Here is a 19,915-nt window from a genome sequence, read left to right as displayed (position 1 = left end):
TCCACCCCATCAACTCTATTTGATTTCAGTTGCAGGTGGACAAAACCTTCAGCCATCACACCTGAGCCAACCTCCACCTGCAGGAAGGGAGCCCTGACCTGGCCCCTGGCAGCTAACTCACCTTGTTTCCTGCATCTTCAGTTCTGTTCCACCTCCCTACCGAGGGGAAAGCCTGTCCTGCTTGCCAGCAGACAGCTCCTGCATTTATTTCCCTGGCTCCAGCCTGGCTGTGGCTTAGGCAGGTGCAATTCTTGCTCTTAGTGTTACTTCAGGTTGAATTTGATCTACTTCCTCCTGTTAATTGAAGCTGCTTTACAATAGGAGCCTCTGAGCCTGTGAAGCCATGAACAGGCTGAAACCACCTCGCTGTTTGTTGCTAGGAGATACTTTCCAATGCCTCACAGCTCCCTATTTAAAAAAATATCCCAGCCCTGCTCTCCACACCCTGGATTTCCTGCAGAGATTTCTAAAAATGCCACTGCCTGCTACACAAAGCAAAAAGTCAATATTTCTAGCACAAAGCCCCTGAAATCCCCCCTCTCCTGCCACAGACACACAGGCAGCACAGATTCAGGAACTCAGGGATTTTCTGTCACACAACAGAAGGAGCACAAAACCAGAGAGCTGGGCACAAGGCACAGGCATGCAGACAGACAAGGGGAGGCTCTGGAGCATGTTAGTTGGTCAGATCAAGAGTTAACGGCCACAAAACATGACTGGAGAAGAGGATTAATGATTGGTACAATCGAGAATGACAGCTGAGAGCCCATTAGCAGCTCAGCCTTCCACACTCAAGAAGAATGAGTCTAGAAAGAATGTTTTTTACAGGTTCATACTTTTTTGGGAAGTTCTTCCACAGATTTCTCTTCTTTCTGAAATAATGTTGAAACCAAAAAGTCAGGAAAAGTGCCTCTATTTTTAACTGGTTGGCACAACTCTGCACATGCCCTGGGAGTCCCTCCCAGCTCTGCTAATGGCAACAGTCCCCTCTGGTGAGCCATTTCATGGAGAAAAGTCATTAACAGATTTTGTTAAAAAAATATGCATACTTTAAAAAATCTTAGCATCCCAGTTTCTTCCCCATTATGAACAACTGAACTCAACCCTTTCTCCACAGCTGTGTCACACCAAAGACCAAGGAACACTGGATATTTGATTACAGGATTTTATTGAGACCCATCTACAGGTCAGAGTTTACAAATTATAACCATGGGAATTTTTTCAATACACCCATCCCTGGAAGTGTCCAAGGCCAGGCTGGACACCCTGGGATGGTGCAAGGTGTCCCTGCCCATGGCAAGGGGTGGCACTGGATGAGCTCTAAGGTCCCTTCCAACCCAAACCAGTCTGGGATTCTATATGAAAGACCATACTGTGAATTCAAAAGGACTTTAACCAGCACACTTACTTTGCTTCTGGAATCCACGTTTAGGAGACACACTCCACAGGCAAGATCCTGGGCATTTTTAATCCCTGGGCGCAGCATACAAGAAGAGAAATCCAGGGAGTTTTCATCTGGCTAAAGAAAGGAGACAGTAACATTTAGGCATTTTCAGTACCTGAGGAAGTTTCAGCCATCATGATAAAGAATTACTGAGCACTGAGAGCCAGCGTGTCCCACAGGCATGGCAGGGGTGACAATCATCAGAGCTGTCGGGATGGACTCGCCACCTCCACCAGCACTAACCTGTAACACTCCAAGTCTTAAAAAAGGCCTCGAGTACAAAGGAAGGAATTCTTGAGTTGCACATTCCCACATCCAAAGGGGAAGGAGCCCTGGGAACTGGGGGAAGGCAAACAGAGGCTCTGCAGGTGTTTGTGCAGCTGTGGGGAAGGAGCTCTCCCAGCCCGCCCTGGAGAGCTGGCTGCAGCAGGATTCACTGTCCTGGACTCCCTGATACTGCCTCAGCAAAACAGGGCAGCTGGCATTCTCCTCTGGGGTCTTTTAGGACCTACAATCTGGCAGAGAGGTACAAAATGGGATATTAATGTTAACCAAACCATGGAATTCAGGCCACCAGCCATACACAGGTTAAAGAGAGGCAAAGGGTGGGAGAATAACCCTGTAAATAATAAATTCATGTGGTCACTTTTCCAGTGCTTAACCTCACATTTCAGCCACAGGATAAATGATCAATTAAAACATTGCATAAGGAGGATATAAAACTGTTCAAATTTTGCATGAAAATTGTAGTGCAAATAAAAGCAATGACTAGAAATGCAAGAAGCTTAAAAAATGGTGTAATCCCAGGCCATGGGTGTCTTAATCCACACTCTGGGCATGCTGCTCACACCACCCGCTGAATGGCTGGAGAATAATTGGAATCCTGAAAAAAACCACCCTTTAATCTCTAAGTAGATCAATCAAATTAATAAAGGCACTCTAATATTTGTTTACCAAATGCATGAGTGAAGCAAATGAGAAGGTCATCCTGCAATTTGCTGTGAAAAACCACAATGCTGTGCATAAAATTACCTTGTAACAAAATCCTTTAAAAGATAAAATTAACCTTTCTGAGCACATGCCTGGGAGCTGGAATACTTCTCTGCAGTTAATTGGCACTTCTGCATCATTTAGGATCCGTGACTGTAACACCAGAGGTGTGGGTTCCACCCCTTCCAGTGAATCCCGTGGGGAAGAGAAGCAAGAAAAGGGGTGATTTGGAGAATTACAGGAGTCATGAGCCTCTGGTTTTTAGTAAGTTCAGCTGGACTGTGTGTGCATGTGAGAAGTCACTGTTTGCAGCTCCTAATGTGCTTAAGATTTAGCTGGAGCTACGAGCCAGGAGCTGCTGTGGCTCGGAGAACACGTGGCCAAGCTTTGGACTTTCAGGTAATCCCTGTAATCTTCCAAGGAAAAGCACTTTAGGAACTGTATTTTAATCCATCTGTTTAAATTAGGAAAAGATCCTGATAGCTCTTGGGATTGTTGCTATCAACAATGCCAGAGTTCAAACAGGTGAATCCACCTCTATCCACGTCCTCTGCCAAGCAGTAAAATACTGAGGATATAAATTCCCTAGGATGTCAGGCTCTGGGCATCACAGGACATCACCAAAATACCTGGGGAGGTTTAAAATGTGCAAAAGGTGTGTAAAAAGGGACTGGTCATTTATAATACCTGCCTTGCAGGGAATGCCAGTGAGCTGGAGATGGGTATTTCTAGCAGAAACCAAGTAATCCAGGCCTTACTTATAAGTAAGTGTTTACTGGGAAGGAAAAACCTTTTGTGGCCACAGCTGCAGTGCAAGGAGGAAGCCACAAATTAAAATGCTCAGTGGAAACCTCCCCATGGTAATGATCTGCTCAGTGATGCTTGGTGTGGTGTGCTGATCCTGAGAACTGAAGGCTCCTTGGATAAGCACTGAGTTAAAGGGATCCACTGTGTAAGTCAGTATAAAGCACACACAGATGGGTGATTCCCTAAAAATGTGAATTTTTCCCTGGTTAAAGGAAGTCATTTTGCACATTGTATCTCCTGCAACACAAGCACACAAACCCCACAAGGAATTTAATGGCAGGGAGATTTTCCTGCCTTCTATTTGTGTCTGTTCTGCACCTCTGGCTGCTCCTCTTTTTCCCAGCTCCTCTGCAGACCCTTCCCCCATGGGATGCTCCTGCTCTAAAGGGCCACCCCTCAGAACATCCCTGCCTGTCCCCCTCACCCAGCTATGTCCAAAGCTCTCCAGCTCCTACCAGGCTGTCTGGAAGCAGTGGAGCTTTTCCTGGCAATCCAGAGCAGGAAAAGCTGTTTAGTCTGCGGCAGGAACCAAAACAAACTCAGGCATTTCCAAATGCAGAGAGAAGGGGGAACAGTTTAGTTGTTTCTGTGTTGCTGCACTGTGTGGTTTGGAATTGTGAGCATTAAAAGCAATTGCAGGGATATTGAAAAACAAGACACACATCCATTTGATTCTGGCTTTGTAAATGGCTTATTTGGATTTTACTGAATTTGCCTTACTGGAGATGTCCACAGACACCCAGGATATCACCTACACCATTAAGGTACTAAGTCAGACACCACTGTGTTTGTGCATAAATAACAGTTTTCTTACAGGGTTTTAAACTGGATTTCACAAACAAGTTCATTTCCATTTTCCAAGAGAAGAAACACAAACTGTCAAGTCAGGACCCCCTGCAAAGTCTCTTTAAATATGACATTTGTTTTAGTAACCAGGCAGCTTATTTGGGTCTTACCGTTAAAGCAGCCAGGGACATGAAGCTGATCAGGTTGTTCCACACTTTATCAATATCCTTCAGCAGCTTCTGGAGCTTCTCACTGCAAACAGCAGTTGCTTTGATGCCCAGCTCCACCCTCTTTGTTACTCTGTAGACTTCAACAACCCCTGTGGATGTAAAACAGGGGAGGATTGCAGAGAATTCACTGGATGCCAAGCCTTGAACTCAGAAATGGCAAACCCGGATGTGGCACAGGAAGGGTGGCCATGGAGGGTTAGTTCAAAGCTGGAGTCACATTTGTTTGGCAGAAGAGTTTTTCATTATTTAGGTGCAGGCAAAGATTAAGATAAAAAGTAATGCCATTTGGGGAGGAGTGATTCCATATTCCTGGTTTTTAGAGAAGAACTCCCAAGTGTAAAACACGTGGAAAATTAAAACATACCCAGTAAATATTCCATGCCTTGAGCAGACTGGATAACTTCAGTGCAAACAGATGAACTGCTTATTCCATTTAAGGTGTCGTTTGCTTTCTTTATGACCTGGTGGAAATGAATTTCATAAAATGATGGGGTTTCTATCTTTAAATAATCATTACAAACAAGATTGCCCCCAGCAGAAACTGGAGGCAAATTAAACAAGAAATGATTGCCACACTCCACCACATGTTTTTATATACTCCTGTTGAAGTAGATCAGGGGCAAGTATGAACATTTAAAACCTTAATGTATTCCCCCCAATATTCTCATTACCAAAGTAAGAGTTTCAAGAGCATGCATGCCTTGCTATCTAGTTTAATAAGAGCATTCACAGTTTGGGCTCTCTAATACTCCAATGCAAAGAAGAAATGTTAAGGAGCACTGATCTGGCTGTGAAATCTCTGGCAGCAGCACATGAATGGTCCCTGGGCCCAGCACATCAACAATTCTGTTTCTCAGGAAGCCCTGAGGAGCCAGGCACTGGTACCAGTGCCCTGAACAGCACAATACTGGGGAGCCAAACACGGGACCACCCAACTAACCAGAGAGCTGGAATATTTAGGGAAAAGCCAAACTAATCCCCAGTGACAGAGAGATTAGTGTAGGGTGCTTAGCTGAGGAGGTGGCAGCTTTTGGTTTAAAAACTGTAATTCCCAGGGCTGATTCCCACACTTTCTCTGCCTGTTGGTCTCAAACACTGAGTGAGCTGGTTCCTGCAGGGAGGAGGGAAGGATTTGGAGGAGGAGGAGGAGGTGCCACACTCACCTGCAGGGCGCTCTCCAGGCACCTCTGCCACTCATAGGCGTACCTCTCACTCTCCTAGTGCAAAGGAAAGGACAGGCTCAGTCTTGTTCCTACACACATTTCCCTCCCTTTCTCCTACACAACAGAGACACAGCAGACAGGTATTTTAAAAGCCTATTTGCAGATTAGCTCTGTGAACTTTTAACAGATCTGTTCCTAATCTCTCCCCGTTCTTTCAAGATTTTCTAAGCACCTTAACTCTAAAATTTGATTTCTGGAAGTCAGAAGGAGTTTCAAAAGAAAGAACATATAGGAGTGGGTAAAAGGTTTCACTGCACACACCTCCTCCTGACACATTTGTTACAGTCTGCTGTTCTAGCAGTGGGGATTAGCAGAATTTAATCTGAGTCCTTTTCCCATTTCTTCTCAGGATGAGCTGGAGAAATAACTAGCAGGCAGCCAAAAAGTGATTCCATTTCCCAAAGCAAACGGTCTCAGTGCCAAAGCTGGGATTAGATTTAAACTGTAACTAATTTCCAGTCATAAGCTTAGGCTTCAAGGTCAAGTGATTCTGTGTTTCAGACAAGAGCCTTTTCCCACTTCCCTTTAGAGACGTGAGAGAAGAAACTTCCAGGTTCCACTCACAACATCCAACTGCACCTGGACACCATCTCACAGTCACACCCATATTTAAATAGGTAAAGCCCCAAAAAGCTGGATACAGAACCCCCTTGATGTCAGTGCCAGCTCAGCTGTGTTGCAGACAGTTCCTTACCTCCACCTCCCCAGTCAGGTCCTTGTACTTGTCCCTGATCACGGGCAGTGCCGGCTTCTCGCTCAGAGTGTTCGACCGGTCCCTGAACGGCTGCTCCAGAGCTGGCAGAGGTGAGGAGCGACTGATTTCTCTGTCCCCCAGGCTCAGGCTCCTCTTATGAGACCCTAAAAAGTCAGGTTATAAAAAGTTATTCCTTTACTCTAAAGACCCAGGCTATTTAAAATGAATGAAGTGGCAGCAAGGGTTGTCCCGTTCCTCCAGAAGAACAAATATTTCTCTTTACTCAGTGACTGCTGCAGATTTCCCCAGTGCCTCAATTCTTACAGGTTTTTGGCACAACAAATATTTTCCTTGTAGAAAAAGACCTGCTCCAAATGCCACAGAAATCAATGAGAAGATTCAGGTCGTTTCCAGCAGCCTTTAGAACAATCGCCATTAGCTAATTTACAACTGAATTAGGAAAATCAGCCTTTGATAAGCACATGCATCATGAGGTTCCTCCACCACGGGCAGGCTTACCTTGCACAGACAGGTCAAAGGTAGCCAGCTCACTCCTGATCATCTCCTCACTGGACTTCACTTTGCCTTGCGAAGTTGCCACCAAGAAGTCAAACTTGCTGATTTTTGGTTTTTCACTTTGGAACTCTCCAAAGTCATCTGTGGCCTCTCTCCGCAGCTCAGAGGAGACTCCAGTGAGGAAATCAGTGCCCAGGGCTGAGTCAGCTGCTGCTGCATCTTGAGCTTCCGACGGAGGTCTGGCGAAATCCCCGAAGTCTCCGATGTCGTCATCGCTCGGAGCGCTGGGGACCGGCCCGGAGTCTTTGAAGTTCGCAAAGGCTGCAAAGGAAACATCCTGCAAAGCATCCTCGCTGGAAAAGGTTGTCACTTTGGAAACTGTTGTCATGGTGATGTTTTCTGAGCTGCCAAACAAGGTCTCCTTCTTCTGGAGGACAGAGGTGGCCGCGGAGGAGCCGCTCCCCGAGGGCTGGGCGAAGCAGGAGAGCTTCCTGCCCTGCTGGACGTCGTCCTTGTCGGAGCTGGACCAGTCGTAGCTCGCCAGGCTGCTGACTGCAGAGCCACTGTGACAGCTTCCAAACGGGCCACCCTTTAAGTCATCCACATCTGAAACAAACCCCCACAATTAGGAGCTGAAGTTCAAACGTTAAACTCTCTACGCCGCCTAAGAACAACTTGCTGAGAGTCTGGAGGAGCTGCAAGAACAAACACAGTGAATTGTTGTCTCACTGAGGATTGAACTGGAGTTTGCACAAAAATAAGTTGGAAAATACCTGGGCATTTAATACAAAAATTTCTCTGTTCAATGAATGTAAGCCTTGACCTCTGAATGCTGTCTTAACATTTTAAGCTGAAAGTCACCATATCACTATGGTAGTGAAGAAACACTAAAAAAAAATCAGTTTCTGTCCAGTCCAGGCTGCACAGATCACCAGTTGAGTTTTCTGGCTGCAGAATCTACAATCAAAATATAAATGTTACAACTCAAACACCTTTAATGCGTTATTACATCTTATCAAATCCAACCACACAGAAGACTGGGCCGACTTTTCTATTCCTGTGATAAAGTATTAATTTAATTTTATATTCATGCTTTGATACAAATAACATATAAAAACGTGCTGCAAGAATCTAAAGAAGCCTAGAAATCCTGTGTGAGCTTATCAGGGCTCCTGCAGTGCCGCACGGCCGACTCGTCAAACTTCCAGGTGCCAGCACTGACAGGGATATTGCGGAGATCATGTTTTAACTGAATAAATAGTTTGTAAAAGCTAAGTCTAGAGAAAATCCAATTATTTTGCAGAAAGCTCCAAACATTTATACCCACCTGGCGATTACATGGCCCAATAGGTTCTTCTCCCTGCCAGGGGCAGGTGTGAGATCAGAGCCTGCAGTGCCCGGGGGCTCTGGCTGCTCCCACCCAACTGATCTTTCACTTCCAGACTGAGCCTGATCCCCAGCGAAGGCACACAGAGCCAGGGGCTGGGCAGTTCTCATTAGAGCATGAACCCCCTCTCCCCAGCAAACCAGCCCTGCTATCCTACATTTGGCATTTGTTTTCCAGCAGGAAGAATTGTCAGTTTGGATCAGAGACGCGGCCGCTGCGCAGCGCCTGGGGTCCAGCGGCTCCAGGGACAGCAAACCCAGACCACAAAATGTTTTCCCTGAGCCTCACTGGAGCTGAGATCCTGGTGCTGAACAGCACAGGCAGAACGGGCTGGCACAGTGGGTTTTAACACAGCCACGGTGGGAACAAGCTGACTTCCCAGCTGTCCTCGTTATTCAATCCAGCCACACCAGCCCGAGGATTAAACCATTCTAACAAACCATTTCTGCCTTGGTTTATTCATCTCACTGCAAGGGGAGAGCAGGCCAGGCTCCAGGCTGCTTCCCAGGCATGACCCACATACATGGCTAATGAAAAACCTAGCAAACACACAACACAGGGATGGAGTTTAATGGCCACTGCCACGGGTCAGCCAGGCACAGTGTGTCATCCATCAGCTCCTCCCCTGGGCCTTCCTGCAGCTGCCACTTAGCCCACGACAGCATCCCAAATCCAGACCTGAGCCCCCTGCACACAGACAAGATTTCCAAGTGCCACTTGAATTCTGGATGTGCAGAGCAGCAGTTTGCAGAGGGTAAACACCGAGAGATGAAATCACCTGCTCCCGGCACAGAAAGAAGGCTCTGAGGTGAAAGGAGCTGCCCAGAGAGGGGCCGGTGATTTATCACCACAGACCACACCTTGCGCTCTCAAGCTTTTGTTTAAAGAAGGGAAATGAAAGCTTTGCATGAAAGAGAGAGCCAGAACCACCTCCGACACGTGAGCCAGCTGTAATTAATCCTGGGATCCTGGAAATACCAGCAGGTACCAGGCAGGCAACCTCTGTTTTCCCTTCACTTTGTGTTGACTCCAAAACCCAGCGAAGATTTGAGCCTCGCCATTGATCCGGTGCTCCCAGGGAGGGAAAGGGAAGAGCCATGATCCCACTCCGAGGATCTACACGCTCACATTCTGTTGGGAGTTATTCCTTTGATAACTGCTAAGATTTTCAGCTGCAAACACATCCTAAAGGACCAGGTCAGGCACTCCTGATCCAATCCTGGCTCAGGATCAGCTGCAGGCTCTGGGGGAATCCTGAACTCCCCTGCAATCAATAGGGCAGGGCAGGGGGGGCAGAACTATAGTTTAATTATTCACAAACTAAGGCTCAGGGTTCTCTGTGTGTGAATTCAGGCAGACATGAAACCTCTGCAGAGGTGCAAGGGCTGAGGTGAAAGGTAATAGTTTGATTCTGTACATTTGATTTTTTCTTTGATAATTCCAGAGGGATCACTCCAGTGAATACACTTTTTCCCAGGAACATTATATTACAGGAGAAGCACTGCGTTCAGAGTCAGTGTTTACAGCTCAAGCAGTCCTAAAACAATTTAGTGAGAAGTATGAAAAATAAGAATGTGGAACCCAAAGTCCAAGCTGCCTGATCATCACCTGGGACCAGCTGCACCCGCACGAGCCAGCCAAGGCAAAGCACTGGCTGCCAAGTTAATATACAGTTAAAGTAATACAGTTAAAATACTGTTTCCCAGTGTTATCTCATCTCCAGAAAAACTTGCCACCCCTGATTTGAGCCAACTATAATAATTTATTTCAACTACCAAGGATTAAGTTATGGCTGGAGGCAAATTACAAGCTGGAGCCTTCAATGTCAACAGTGCAATCATTTAAGGAAAACCCTTGACAGCATTAGTGACTGTCTAAAGAAAACTGAGAAAGACAATTCAGGGACATTGGAATAAATTTAGGGATTTTAGCCAGCATAGGAGGCTTTCAAGTTTTTGTATTTCAGTGGATATTAAATTCTGATGAATAAATATAACTCTGGTGTCACGTTTTGGTTGTTAGGGTGACACAGGTGGTGGCTGTTCCCAGCAGAACAGCATCAGTGCTGTTACCCTGGGCACATCCCCTGCAGCCTGAGCAGGAATCCAGAGCCTGGATGGGGACAGGCACCACCTGCTCACTGCTTCCAGTGGGTCTCCACCTGATAAAAGGAGATGAAACTGGAAGAAAACGGAGTTTCATGCACTGCTGCTATCAGTGTCATGCCTGTCAGCAACCAGAAAAATCCAAAGCCCATTTCTCAGCTGGGGAAGCCTGGAACAGTTAATAAGAAGGGAATTATTCCCATCTGCTTTCCCTAAAGAATGGCCGTAGCTAAGATGGAAACCATCAAGAATGCTGACTGCAAGATAAATAAAAATGAAGAAAATAGAAGAGAAAAGCCTCCAAACCTCGTGGAATTACAGGATTTGCTAATTATTTGGAAATGATCATGATAAACGACATTTCACAGCAAAACAAAGCCCCTGAGCTGACACTGGGAGCTCAGTCCCACAGAGGCCCTTGGGAAGGCCACGGCAAACACATCCACACCCTCCCTGCCAGAGGCCTTCCCGGGATAAACCAGGGTGGGTAAGCTCTGCTGTGTACAGAATTAACCCAAGTGAGGGCAAGGGAGTGAATCTGACTGTCAAGTCTGGACAAAAACGTAATAAATACAGTCATGAACGTTCCTCTCCCTCCTCCAGGAATGACTGGCTGAACAAACACAAACAGCATGAGCCCTGCAGAATTAGGTCTCAGCTTTATGTTCAAAGCTTTGGTTTAAAAAGCTTTAGGGCTGGGCACGACCAACTGATCCTCCAGATTCAAGCAGGGGTGTTGTGGTTTTCTGCCTTTTTCTTTTTTTTTCCTTTTAAAAACTCTCCGGCTCGGTGTAAAGAAGAAAAGCCACATTCTGCTTCCTGGGCTGGTTTTTGTTCTTGTGGCAATTCCAAAACCCCACAACATTTTAACCATTCCACATCTCAATTATTTTTAGCTTTTTACCTTGTCTGCTAATTTGATGATAATCCCAAGCTGTCAGTGGCTCAGGATTTGGAGGAATTTGAAGTGGCATAATTGCGTGCCACAAATTTGCAGTTATCATTTATGTTTGAAAGTTTCAATATTTAGAAGGCAGAACTTCCCAAATGGAAAATTTACTTTGGGGCTCTGGTTAACTCACACTGGATTAGCTAAATAAATATCAGAATATTATTTAGTGGGCTTCTACTCAATAAAGTCTAGATAGCAACACAGTTTTTTCAGCACCGACTCGCAGAAACAACTCTGCCACCACACATTTCCTCCACTCCATCCCTCTCAAACACAAATTCTTGGAAAAATATTATTTAGGCTGATATGTAAAGATTCAGAAGGTTACAGGGAGCGAGGTCAAAGCGTTGGAAGAGGAGAAAGAAGCTCACCCACACCCTGCTCTGCTAGAGAAAAGCACCCACCAGCTTAAGGGGATACCAGAACCTTAAACTCTGTATTTTTGAGGAAAAAGAGATACATTGCTGGTTTGCAACAAATCACACACATCCCCACGTTTTCAAAATATGCCAAGATAATATTTATTAACACAGCAGGACTTACAGATCACAAAAGATAGTGATACAGAGGAGCTCAGAAGGGAGGTACCAGAGTAAAGCATGCAGGTCAATACTTGCAGAAGAGAGATATCAAAGCAGATCTGAAAAGGCACATTCACACAGGAAATGTTTAGTTGAAATCAGACATTAGAAAAAGCAGCAAAAAAACCTGAAGTTGATTAAAATATACAGAGATCTCCAGTAATGCCAAAGAAAAAGGTGTTTTACAGGTGTGTCAGTGCAGCAGATAACCCTTTGAGAGTGCCCGGGGCAGGGCTCCTCCCGCTGCAACCGGGGCAGGAAGAACAAATTAGGTTCACTCAACAGGAGCAGGTGCTCATTCAAATGCTTTCAACTCGGAGTGAAACGTAAATTTGGTGTAAAAGAAGCAGGCTGGTTCAAACTAACAGCATGCAGCCAGTGCTCAAAGGGTTATACGGAGCAAATGCAAGAGAAATCAGGCAACATTAGTATCATCTACCTTCCACACAGAGAGTTAGACCCCAGTTTAAAGAGACTGTATCCCCTTTGGAGAGAGAAAAACTGGAAACCTGTCATCCCTCAAGAGACCACAGGCCCTGGCATGGGAAGCAAGCCAAGGATTTCTCTCTAATTCCCAGCGTAAGCACCAACCTGCCCATACCTGGAAGCTATAAATGTCAAACCTCACAGCCAAGGGACTGTGTGGGCACACACACCTCTGTGTGGGCACGTCACAAAGTGAAATCATCTCTCAGCACCTCTGTCCTGCTGCTGTTCCACTGGAGATGTGACACAGGGCTTGCACACATGCAGCTCCCCAGGACAAGTCTCCCTTTTCCCAGCAGTGATGTGGCAAATGTCCCTTTTTGACATTAGATTTACAGATCGAAGGGAACGATGAGGGGAAAAAAAAAAAATCTGCTTTTTAACTTCATGTAAACTGGAAAAAAAAAAAAAGGACTTGACCATCAGCAGTTCACAGCTTGAAATGCATCAAACACACAGAAAGGAACACATGAGCACAGGAATGTTTGTAGCAGAGTGTCCGGAGCACGTCCTGCTACGAAATCCTAACAGTTAAATGGAGCAAAACTCTCCCTTTTGGAATAACATCTAACTTGGCACCATAGGAGAATACAGACTTGGTTAATAAAAATAGCTTCTAATTAATACTTCAGAGTTCAAAAGTTTAGCAACAAGCACATGAAGGGCTAACCCCTTTAAACAAACCAAAAAAAAAAGAGGCTTTCCTGCCACAAACGGCAACTATTCATCACGGATTGCTGTGGCAAAAGCACACATCCTGTAAAGAGCTACAGAAGTCAAACTACCACCAAAAGAGGCTAGAAAAATATTAGGAAAAAGTGCTTTCAAACCCAAAGTAAACATTCAAGAATACACTGTAGGTGCTACGTTTTGACAGCTCACTCAACTTGGAGTTTTCCCAAGCAGTAATATGAAAATTAAATGTCTTTGCTAATAAATTATTCCTGATATTTTGTACCCTGTTAGAGAGTATCTTCCACGTCGAAGTTGCCAACTTAATTCTCTCCCCTACTGAAAAATATCATATAATGCAAAATTACAGTACTGTATATTTTTTCTCTACCCATATCTGCAAAAAATGGAAGAAATATTTCATGTGGAAATAACCAATTCTTGCAGTAAGAGCTTTTACATGTACAGTTTGTATGTTCCCCCTGTTCAGAAAAGCCTTTGACTGCATAAAACTTGTCCTAGAACACAGTAATGGTTCCCATGTTGTTGAAGGCCACAGAACATTTAACTACAGCTTATCTCCTATGTATATATGAAAAGAAAAACCAGGACACTTGGGAAATTTGTTTTATGATATGTGATCAGGTCAGAGATGGTCAGTTCACTCCCTCAGGAATGTTGTCATAAAGGGAAATTAAAGAAGGTGGAAACCTGATAAGGATAAAGTGAAAGTCCCATGGTTTAAATTTAGGTCCAAGAGCTCCCAATCATGAGACCAGCACTTGCAGCCCCCTGGCACAATGATTCCCATGAGGGATTTAACACTGGAAGGTGTGTGAAATACTCTAAAACTGCAGTCCTGCAAAATCCTGGCTACCCAGACTGAGCCCCACTGTAAGGGGAATACACTGGTGTTGGTGATTAGTCAGCTTCTCATTAACAGCCCCAATTAGTGACCCTCGGGAAGCGCCAAGCAGGGGAAGTCCCCAAGCCAAATGCTTTGTGGATTAAAGTGAGACTCTGCCATCACCTTGCTGATATAAATGGAATGATATTGTTTGCACTGGAATATTTTCCACTCGAGTCCCTTTAAATGCCAATAGCGAACAGGTACCAGTATGATGATGTTAAATCTCAAAAATAAACTGGCCTGGAGTTCAAACTGTTGCAGCTATTTATAGTCTTCTAAGACAAAAACTAAAGAGTGCCCTGCTGAGGGGCCGTGGCTGGTGGGGACACACACTGAGGAGTCTTCCACTACTGAAAGACGAGTGCATAATACTGTAATTGAGCACAAAGAACACGGAATCTGCACCACCTACGTTACCAGAGCAATCTAACCAGTTCCTCACCTGCTGCTGGTGGATGCTGGCCACTAACTGTTGGCAAATCCAAAGAGCTATCAGACATGACATGCTTAAGATCTCCTCCCACATCAGCCAGTTTCATGTCAAACTGAACAGACAGCGCATCTTCGGAGTCCTCCTTGCCCACGCTGCTGCCGCCGATGGAAGGCAGATCCAGGGATTTCACCGAAGCAGAGTCTTCTTTGGCCTGCTTGAAAGCTGCCACTTTGTCCACCAGCGACTTCTCGGCGCCGCTGGAAGAAAATTTGTTGGAGTGGAAGTCAGCAAAGTCATCATCGCTCTTCACCGAGGAGAGCGCGCTGTCCTTGGCCTCCTCGAAGCCCGCTCCGGAGCCTTCCAGGGACAGCTGCTTGAAGATGTCGTATTTGGTGGGCGTAGCAGTGGTGGCAGAGCTCTGCCCCCCCTTCACTGCGCTGGCAGAGGAGCCAGCCTGAGCACCAGGGCCGGCCTCCAGCTTGAGTGCATTGTATTTGTCATCAGGTTTTTGTTCGGAAAACCCCCCGCTGTTGTTGAAAGCCATAAAATCTGCAAAGTCATCTTGTCCACTGGCTGATGCGCCGTTAGAAAATTCCCCAAAAAGGTTGAACTCTCCAAAGTCATCAGCTAAGCTTGAAGTTTTGCCGGGCGCTGGCTGGGCAGAGGCGGACGGAAGGGGTGGGGGGGGAAAGGAGCCCGGTTTTGAGGTGTTAAATGCAGGTGGGAAGGATGGCTGCTTGTTTTCTCCAGGAGAGGAAAAGAGCTCCAAGTCTGACAGATTCAAAGGGGCCTTGGCTTGTGTTGGCTGTTTTGGCTGAGCGGGCACAGGAGGGAAGGGCGCAGGGAAGGTTTTGTCTTTTGAGGGTGGCTCTAACGGGGAGATGCTGTCGGCGGTTTTGAAATCTGTGAAACCATCGTCGGCTCCCGTGGGCTTGAACTCTGCAAGGTTTTCTCCTGGGAAGAAAAAATAGGGAGAAAACAACAGTTAAACCCTGCACAGCAAATACAGCGCATTCACACCATGCAAGCAAGCAAATTATTTCATGCAATGTCAGAAAGTTTTATGCAAACTGTTTAAATTAAAGACCTCAGGGTGCACACGGAACTGCAAACTCAACTGCCATGAACCACACAAGTGTCAAGGTCAGTGATTCTACTTTTCACTCCAGCAAACACTTAATTCTCTCAAATAGCCTCAAAGTCATATTAAACTCCCTTTACACTGAGTTAATATCAAAACACACTATGACAAATAGATTCAAAAGGAGATCAATGCTGCCTTATTCGGCCTCCACACAAGTTCTTCTCCCCACCTCATCCTCCTCGTGTTTGCCAAGCAGTGAATGTAATTTTGAATTTCACTTTTACCAATACAGTATTTGCTTTTTACAGAAGCAATTCCTCCCTTCCTCCCTCTGAAATACTGCAGCTTTCTCAGGGGGGATCACCAGAGGGCTGAGACAAAACCAACATGAGGAAACAATGTTTTCACTGAAGTTTTATTGAATAGTTTGGTGTACTAATTTTGTAACTTTCTTCTTTTGAACATGAAAACATTGTTTAACCCATTCACCAGCATGTACATACTTGGACTACTGGTAATTTTAAAGTATTGATGCTGACTTTAAGACAAGTGTCCAATAAATAGATTTTTTTCTATTTTAGAAGCACACCACTAGCATTTAATTCTTAAGCTACCACACAGTGTCATACTTAAATTAGTTTAACCAAGATTAAAAGAAGACTCTTCATAATGGTAGTAAAGGACCACAACTACACCTGACCTTGTATTCCATTCTCCCTCCCCTCCAAACCAATTCATTTGGCTCAGCAACAACACAAAATATTCCTGAAATTGCCACTCATTGATCAAAACTGCAACAGCACAGCAAACTACACTTACTGAAGAATTGCAAACTTTTCCATTAGAAATGTAAGCTGGTGAAAGGGTTAAGAGTGGTCAGACCTTGACAGCAGGCAAATACAGCAACCTTCTCTATTTTAGAACATGTACAGAAAGAGATCAAATGTTATTTCATTTTACTGCAAGCATTTTATCCTGAAGAGGTTCCGAGCATGAGAAGCTCACAAAACACCACAGGGGTTTCACAAATGAATGACTCCTTACTTAAAACAAATTCCAACCACACCACTGCTTTAAAATAAAACTCAGGAGCACCCAGAAGAGATGCCAATCTTCCAGAAATACCATCAGCATATTGTTCCAATCGGATATTGCCCTGTTTTTCCAAGATACTTCCTACCAGGTTTTTTAGAGAAGCAGCACCACCATTATTTTAGAACTGCAGAGATGGAAATTCTGCAGCTCAAAGAGAAATGCTAAAAATGATAATTAAAATATGTTAAACCCCCAGTGCTTACCCAAGTATTTGCTCTCTGCTGGTTGCTCTAATTCCCGGAAAGCGCTGTACTTGTCCCCTCCATCTAGAGAACAGGAGAAAAGAAATACATTTACACAGAGAAATTATGAATTCATACAGCAAATGTTGTATTAATTGCTCTGATTTTTAACTATTAATATCTTATCAATGGCAAAAAGAAGATATATGACATTTTACAATAAATTGCTCATAGTGGTTATGTATTTGTCCTTTTACCTCCAAAAGCAGCTGCACTCTCAGAAGGCTTCTCAGCTGCCATTCCTTTAAATACAGCATATTTATCAGCTGGTGAGAGCGGCTTATTACCTGGGAGTGGCATTAGTAAAGAAGGAACACTAAAAACAAAAGAGATAAAAGCAAAGTTCCTTAATTCATTCATAAGAAATCTACATTTCCAGGTTTTATTTAAAGGAGCCTCTTAAGACTACACAATTTGGTTCCTAAACCTAAGTTATGCCTTAATGAGTGCTTAATCCAGCCCCTGATGTAAATTACCTCAGCTGGAGAAATTCCCACTTTATCTCACCTAATCGTATTTCTTTAGGTCAGAAGTCAATTTGCACCATTCTTGATTCTAATTTCTATCAAAACCATGAACAAAACACTCCAGGGACTATACACCAAGGAATTCTCAGCCCAGGAGAGAACAAGCACACAGACACACCCCAGGAATCACTGCTGCTTCATTTATCCCTTTGAAAATTCCCCCTGATAGAACCAGGTACAGTGAAGAGTTAAAACTGCACGAGATTTTGAGAGCTCCATACTTTCAGCTGATTCTGATTCTATCTCATTACATACTGCAAAATTAAGATAATAAAGTGGGATCACTGTTCAAAGGAAGGAAAGGATAACTTCGAATTTCTGTCAGTGCCAATCAGGGAGTTCAGGCAGATCTCTAGTCAGCAAAATAAGGATTAGTGCACAGTTACACAAGCAAGTCTTTTTGCATAAACACACTCTACTTTATCCAGTAAAACTGCCACAACAACCTAACACCTTGTTAGCAAATGCTGGAAGATTTAGGAGAGAGCTTTGCCTGCCCTCCACACAAGCCCCGTTATCAGACCTTGGCAGCTCCACACAACAACATCCTTTACATATGAATGATGCATTTTACCTCTAGTTTGTGTCATTCACATTGAAAACCTGAATGAATTTCTATTGCATTCTTCAGCCTGGAGCAAGAATCTTTCCAGAGCCATTTAAATCTCCTTATCAGCAGCCTACAAGCAACACACAAATGAAGCACTTGCACACATGTGCTGATGCTGGTCTGTGATGCTTGCAGACAGACAGTGCAATGGCAAAAAAATAGAGCTTATGGTAATATAATTAAATTTCCCATCCCTGCAAAGCAGGCTATTAGATATGCAATCTTGGCAAATGGAATGGTTAATCAGCTGTACTCCACAGATGGCTTTTTTTAAAATAAAGCTCCATAAGCAATTAGATTATAGCTCATTGTACCATTTTGTTCAAAACTGAACGCTTTCACAACTGAATAAAGAGAATTGCTGCAGTGAAAAAGAAATACCATTTTTTGATTCTTTTTTTAATGATCCTCTACTTCCCATTGTGCAATTTACAAACAGTTTTCTGTCAAAACTTTCAGTAACAGATTAGCTTCAGCTGCAAAATGACATCTAACACAAGATATACTTAAATCAGCATCTTCAGATCCATGTGGCACTGACATCCCTGGAAGTGTCCAAGGCCAGGCTGGACAGGGCTTGGAGCAATTTGGTCTAATGGAAGGTGTCCCTGCCCATGGCAGAGGGTGGAACTGATGATCTTCAATGTTCCTTCCAAACCAAAACATTCTGGAATTCTATGCCATCAGCAAAACTGAATTTCTTACACAGAAGCCATTTGCCATGGTGTAACAGAACAATTGGGTTGAGCATCCCCATTTGATGTCACTGCTGAGGAAGCACCTGGTAATCAGGGCTCACATGGAATTCAGAATTCTCTTTGCCTCTAAGAACAGCCAGTTCCTACCCAGGAAATGTGTCTGGCTACAATTAGACACCTGGGAGGTGCATAAAGAGGAAAGAAGGCTGACATTTTCTAGTCTTTGTAGACCTTGAAAGGTTGATTGTAAACTATCAAAGGGAGGAAACATGTTTATTTATTCTGTTATACAAAACCTGCCTGATCAGGAATTACATCTTGTCTCCCAAAAGAAAAGCCAGGACTGCTGGAGTCTGAATGATGCTTCAATTGAGATTTATAGTCACGTATCAAAAGTTTAGGCACCGACCAGAGACATGACAGAAACACCAAGGATCTGGTACCTGCTCCGGTGCTGTGAACTGGCTGCTTTGGCTGCGTCCCCCTGGAAGTCAGTGAAGGAGTCATCCAGGGAGCCAGACTTTGAGGCATCCTGAAACTCCTGGAAGTCATCATCTTCTGGTTTTACTACCTGAGTTACAAACAACACACAAATTGCTATGCTGTTGGCTCCTCAAATTGTCATATAGCATGAAAGCAGCTCGAAGCAGTGTGATTAAGAGGGAAAGCAAGAAGGAAAGGAACCTTTCAACACAAGCATCATCAGCATTTCCACTTTGTCTGCACCTCGCCCTAGTCAAACACACACAGGATTACAGGGAGCAAGAATGAACAACAGGTGAATAAGGAACTTGACTCCTTTCACAATAACTGTGTTATTGATCGTAGCCGTGTCATATTTTAATACAGAACAAATATTAATAATTTGAATAATTTAAAATTAATTGCACCGCAAAAAATATTTTCTGAAGGATGAAGCATGTCTGCAAACAGCAGAATTTGACCCCCACATGATCTACCTTTGTAAACTGAAGGTTTTCAGGGTTCTCAGCTCCTGAAAACTCCTATTTTACCAGCTACTAGTGTCTGTTGTGCAGTTTAACCTAAAATTCCATTTTATGTGCAATACAAAACCCTAACTACAACTAAATCCTCTTTGTAATACAAAACACTTTTGTACCTCTTCTAATACCACCAAGAAGAGCCAAAAAAAAATAAAAGAACGCCCTCCGTGGCACTTCACGTTTTCAGACATCACGTGCTGGATTTCAGCTCTGCTTTTTTGCCATTTACTTCAAACCTGTTATCACCATGCAGGTTTGGAAGTGCCAGGTTAATTCCCTTGCCAGGGAAGGGGGGTTTCCCAGGCAGGGAGCGAGCTCACCTGGCCGGGCGGGTAGGAGGGCAGGAACGCTCCGGAAGGCTGTGCTGCAGCTCCTCCCGCTGGAGCCGGGGCTGGGGCCGGGGCCGGGGCTGGTGCAGGGCCGGGGAGGCTCATGCCCA

At 44.5% G+C, this 19,915-nt stretch overlaps 1 protein-coding gene across 1 annotated transcript in view; it reads right to left on the bottom strand.

Annotated features, from left to right (window-relative positions):
* SYNRG (synergin, gamma) overlaps positions 1-19,915 on the bottom strand; it is a 33,638-nt gene that overhangs the window by 3,699 nt on the left and 10,024 nt on the right. The window contains exons 8-18 of the mRNA XM_017730930.1: positions 18,916-19,043; positions 16,835-16,953; positions 16,599-16,661; positions 14,226-15,170; positions 6,694-7,296; positions 6,175-6,338; positions 5,421-5,474; positions 4,622-4,718; positions 4,198-4,346; positions 1,409-1,519; positions 837-872 (exon numbers count right to left, since the gene is read on the bottom strand). Of these exons, the coding sequence (XP_017586419.1) occupies positions 837-872; positions 1,409-1,519; positions 4,198-4,346; positions 4,622-4,718; positions 5,421-5,474; positions 6,175-6,338; positions 6,694-7,296; positions 14,226-15,170; positions 16,599-16,661; positions 16,835-16,953; positions 18,916-19,043 (2,469 nt within the window). The remainder of the gene's footprint in view (positions 1-836; positions 873-1,408; positions 1,520-4,197; positions 4,347-4,621; positions 4,719-5,420; positions 5,475-6,174; positions 6,339-6,693; positions 7,297-14,225; positions 15,171-16,598; positions 16,662-16,834; positions 16,954-18,915; positions 19,044-19,915) is intronic.

Source organism: Corvus brachyrhynchos, unplaced genomic scaffold (assembly GCF_000691975.1).
Source record: "Corvus brachyrhynchos isolate BGI_N302 unplaced genomic scaffold, ASM69197v1 scaffold283, whole genome shotgun sequence".
Taxonomy (NCBI): Eukaryota; Metazoa; Chordata; class Aves; order Passeriformes; family Corvidae; genus Corvus; species Corvus brachyrhynchos.
The sequence above is the reverse complement of the archived record's forward strand: the minus strand, read 5'-3'. Positions and strand labels throughout refer to the sequence as shown.